The sequence below is a fragment of the Gavialis gangeticus genome, unplaced genomic scaffold (genome assembly GCF_001723915.1).
Source record: "Gavialis gangeticus isolate Ggan-Ray unplaced genomic scaffold, GavGan_comp1, whole genome shotgun sequence".
Classification (NCBI taxonomy): Eukaryota; Metazoa; Chordata; order Crocodylia; family Gavialidae; genus Gavialis; species Gavialis gangeticus.
In genome coordinates, this window is record NW_017728996.1 from 6,492,136 (window position 1) to 6,493,140 (window position 1,005).

Here is a 1,005-nt window from a genome sequence, read left to right on the forward strand (position 1 = left end):
TTGAAATATCCCCTTGTGCTTCACGTGGAGGAGCTTCAAGGGCTAGGTAGGAGGTAAAAAGTTCAGGTGTGGCTGGGTGGATGTTAGAAAGGATCCCTAAGTAGTCCAGTCTGGTAGTCTGTGGCTACACACTCATTAACTTCACCAGGGGCCAAACCTCAGGCCCAAGTCTTATTAAACGTGGAACATGAAAAATGTACTGTATTCTCAAACTGCCTTTGGGGTGGGGTGGGGTGGGGTGGGAGAGGAGGGGCTTCATCCTCCTTGTGACTCCCTTCACTGATACAGAGAGCATGATGTTGTAATCAAGCAAGAAACTTGGAATAATGGTCAAGAAGCCTTGCCTGATTTTATGCCTTCCAGAGAATGTAAATATTTTAGCAGTGGCATACCTCCATCTACAGCTGCTCCCTCTGTCACTTCCCTTCTTGCAGTCTAGTGGAGCAGGACACTCCCCTGCCCTCTCTGAGTGATGTGCCAGTGCAGAAATTGCCACTTGTTCCTCTTATGGAAGGTGATTTTTGGTGACACTGTTGTGTCTTTTGGTTTCTTTGTCATCTGCTGAGATTGCTTAATGTTCAGTAATGGAGACGTGAATCTTTTTTCCCTCTCTCTAGCAATGTCTGGGGAGAACAGAGAGAACACACTGTTCTATTCAGAAATTCCCAAAACCGTAAACAAGGCTGCGGTGCTAATGCTTTCCTGGAAACCCCTTCTGGATCTCTTTCAAGTAAGTGTTTATTTCCTTACCACTTTGCGGAGGTTGGTTGAACATTCACTATGTATGTGCTCGCTGCAGTCATGAACCATCAACAGGCTCAGCAGTGGCAGCATGAAGGTCTTGAACATTTTGAGTGCCCTTCTTGTTTAGATCAATTTTTTTCCTGCTAAACAAGGAAACATTACCTGCTGTGAAATCTCTGTGCTGGGTGGTTTCTTCCCAGCCTTCAGCTATTGCAATTGGTGAATGCAGTTTCATAGATTTCATAGACATTAGGGCTGGAA

At 45.4% G+C, this 1,005-nt stretch overlaps 1 protein-coding gene across 2 annotated transcripts in view; it reads left to right on the forward strand.

Moving 5' to 3' along the window:
- Positions 1 to 1,005, forward strand: part of DPP8 (dipeptidyl peptidase 8) — a 57,495-nt gene that overhangs the window by 6,914 nt on the left and 49,576 nt on the right. For both annotated transcript variants that reach the window (XM_019503972.1, XM_019503973.1), the window contains exon 2: positions 618 to 730. In XM_019503972.1, the coding sequence (XP_019359517.1) occupies positions 618 to 730 (113 nt within the window). The remainder of the gene's footprint in view (positions 1 to 617; positions 731 to 1,005) is intronic.